Genomic DNA, 3,048 nt, shown 5'->3' with positions numbered 1-3,048 from the left:
CGCGAAACCGACGCCCAGGCCGACGAACATGCCCGTGAGGAGGGGGATGTCCGAATCGCGCTTAATGTAGGTGGGGCGCTTGACCGTGTTGAAGAGCTTCTGGTCGGCAGCGACGTGGCTCTCCTTGTTCACAAGGCCGGAGTAGGCGCGGGTCTGGCGGGCAATGCGGGCAGTCTGGCGGGCGAGCATCTTGTCGGTGGTAGGAGTCAGGGAGGGAACGAACTTCGCACCTGGAGCTTCTTTTCTTCACTGAAGGCGCCAAGGCAAGGTGACAAAGACATGGAGTCGTCTGCTCAACCGCACATTTTTAAACTCCGGCTAAGAACCTCGATATACGAACACTTGAAGAAGATCAAAAGCAAAGATAAAGCTTTGACTAATTTGGCAAAGGTCAGTAACACGGGTGTGTCTGTGTCAGCTTAAATTCGGGATTATTATCGAAATAATGTGAAATTGGTACATACCGGTAGTAAGTACGGCAGATGTGGCAGCAGACAGGTAACGAAGAAAAAAAAACAATTCAATATTTTTTCTCTCATTTCCTATATTATTCCCTTAAAAACGCATGCACTACGTGAGCCACATCAGCTGCAGCACCCATTTCGCATGCTGTAGACGAAGGTTCGTATCGTAGCACCATCTCAGCGGTACAGTGGACTTGGCATACTTCCCATCTGTAGTCCACAGTTACTCGCCGTTGGTGCTGCCAGCCGCTTTTGGTAAATTTCGGCTACTTTCTTATTGCCGCTACTCCCTGTAGACAGCGTTCGGCATCCAGGATGACAGGATACTAACAAGACCGTCACCTACAGTAACGGTGATCGCTATGGAATGCCAGTTGACGAGCCAAGGGTTGTCAATACCCTGTAACACCATACGTGATGACAACCTTCGTGTCCAAAAAATGCAGCTGAAGACAGCCAGTACCATGTAGTCTAGCTGCAGGTAGTAGGACCTCACTGTGCTATTTACTCAGCAATACAAGAGCGGCTAACTTCCAGGAAGCGGCGCCAGCTCTCTTCTCCGAGTCTTCGTTTCTTGACGAACACCACAGCCAATCGTGACATGGATGAGGATTTCTTTTCGTCGCTGGAAGAGGCCAATTACCTGTGCCACGAGTCTCCCGCCAAGAGCTCGTGCTTCAGCTTGAAGCTGTCGGAGTCAACGATTCTGCACAAACATTGGGAAAAGCGTCGTGCTGTGCGAACCAAAGTCGTCGTCACTTTGAGCTTGTTGCTGTTGGCGGGCGTGGGGACTGCAGCTCTGTCTACTTCGGTAGATGCAACTGCGTTTACGATGAAGATGCGTGGCGCGCACCCAATATTTCGTGGCAAGGCGAGTGAGGTCTACGCTGGTGACGATACCCCAGAGTTCGAAGACGCCATCCTTGCTGCAGACGAAACGGACAGTCAGCTCGAAACGGACTACGCACTGGATGAAGACGAACTCGACCCGTACGAAGAGTTCCACCGCATTGGAAGACAGCTAGAAGCCAATTAGAGTACAAGAGATGACGTAATGCAAGCCAGTTTTTATATCAAGTAAAACGTGTGAAGTCTTTCTGACTTTTTACAAACGTACTTCGTCTACAGAAGCAGTGTAGAGTGACACTTCTTGATAATCTCTGGGGATCTCAAACATCGTCGAGTTCAGCTGCGGGTTCAACGTGATCTTCTGAAACGTGTACGCGACTCGGACCGTGAACATCATCGGTAGCTCAAACTTGACAGGAAACCCAGGTGGGAGTGTCTGTAGCCACAAAGGCAAGTACACAAATACAGTCAGTCGCCGTACCTTGCACAGTCGACATCCACACTACGTACCATCTGGAAAAACTCGTCGAGGTTCTTCACGTGTTCTCCCGTAGTGGAAATGCTTGATAACTGGCAGGAAATCTCGGAGTTGGAACGGAAATTTCTCCGTCATGACAACTTTGGCTTCAAAGTCTTTGTGCATTCGACGCGCAGTGGGTACAAGTGTCAGACTCCGGTATGTGTTCTTCATACTGTAAGCCGTCTCAGCTGTACCGTTTCTCGAAGACGATGCAGTCGACGTCTGTTGTTTCTTGTCCTCAAACACCTTGAAAAATGACTTCTTCTTCGACGAGGCGGCTCACTCGCAAGCCCATTGAGCTCCACGAACGCGGTAGTAGTCGTGAGTGGGTTCGGGATGTGGTTTGATTGGCGGAAAACTTCGCATTTCTGTTCGTCAGAGAATAAATATGCGCATTTGTAATGGATTACTGTAGTATTTGGGACACTGGTATTAATACTTAGGGTAAAAAAGTGAAAGGTGTGGGTACATTCCGCTGTACCGGTACAGTCGTGCACCTCCAATTCGGCACCGGTATCAGTCGATACCCTGCCAGATTTTATGATTACGCGAATCGGATGCGCAATTACCTTTGCCCATCACCACCCTAGCAATTAACCTCAACGGTTTTCCCCTCCTCGCGGAGGGACGACACGCCGCATCGATCTGATTTTAACTTTTGGATGGGACGTCCTCATACAAACACACAATTTGATTTTTTCCGCCAAAGACAACGGGACATCGTCCTTCCTCCTACATGTCTCTAACTCTAGCGCAAAAGCAGTCTTTGTGCGAGAAGCACAAGTCAGATCCTGCATGCTCTCACTCCGAACATGCTCGTTGTGTAACGGGCCTGGGGTGTCCGTTACTTGCTTACACGTAGTGATGAGGAAGCGTACAAGTCCAGTGATACTGAAACCAAGTACTTAGTCTGAAGGAAAATCAACTCTGTTTTTATTTAGGTCCAGGGCGGCTTGCCCTGACCACTCAAATACTCGTCAACTCCTTATTGGTTGATTATGGGTCTGGCTCCCCATATTTCAACCAATAAGGTGACGGAAGCTCAGCACACGCTACTCGTGTGCTGCTGCACCTACTTTTGTAATGCAAATCTACCTACTTATGTAATGGTGTGAACCACTACAAAGAACCTATAAAACTACCTACATATGTAACTTGGGAAAGCCCATTACATCACCCCCCTCTTAAGACAGCAATCACCTAATGTGGGTGCAC

At 48.9% G+C, this 3,048-nt stretch overlaps 1 protein-coding gene across 1 annotated transcript; it reads left to right on the top strand.

Annotated features, from left to right (window-relative positions):
• Positions 1-1,065: 1,065 nt before the first annotated feature.
• On the top strand, positions 1,066-2,423 carry PITG_17641 (uncharacterized protein; the record flags this gene model as incomplete). The annotated part of the gene is made up of 3 exons (XM_002896459.1): positions 1,066-1,454; positions 1,764-1,989; positions 2,277-2,423. The coding sequence occupies 3 exons, from the start codon at positions 1,066-1,068 to the stop codon at positions 2,421-2,423; spliced, it is 762 nt and encodes a 253-aa protein (XP_002896505.1).
• Positions 2,424-3,048: the final 625 nt, after the last annotated feature.

This window comes from Phytophthora infestans, genomic scaffold (assembly GCF_000142945.1).
Source record: "Phytophthora infestans T30-4 supercont1.59 genomic scaffold, whole genome shotgun sequence".
Classification (NCBI taxonomy): Eukaryota; Oomycota; class Peronosporomycetes; order Peronosporales; family Peronosporaceae; genus Phytophthora; species Phytophthora infestans.
This window is presented reverse-complemented; position numbering and strand designations above follow the sequence as displayed.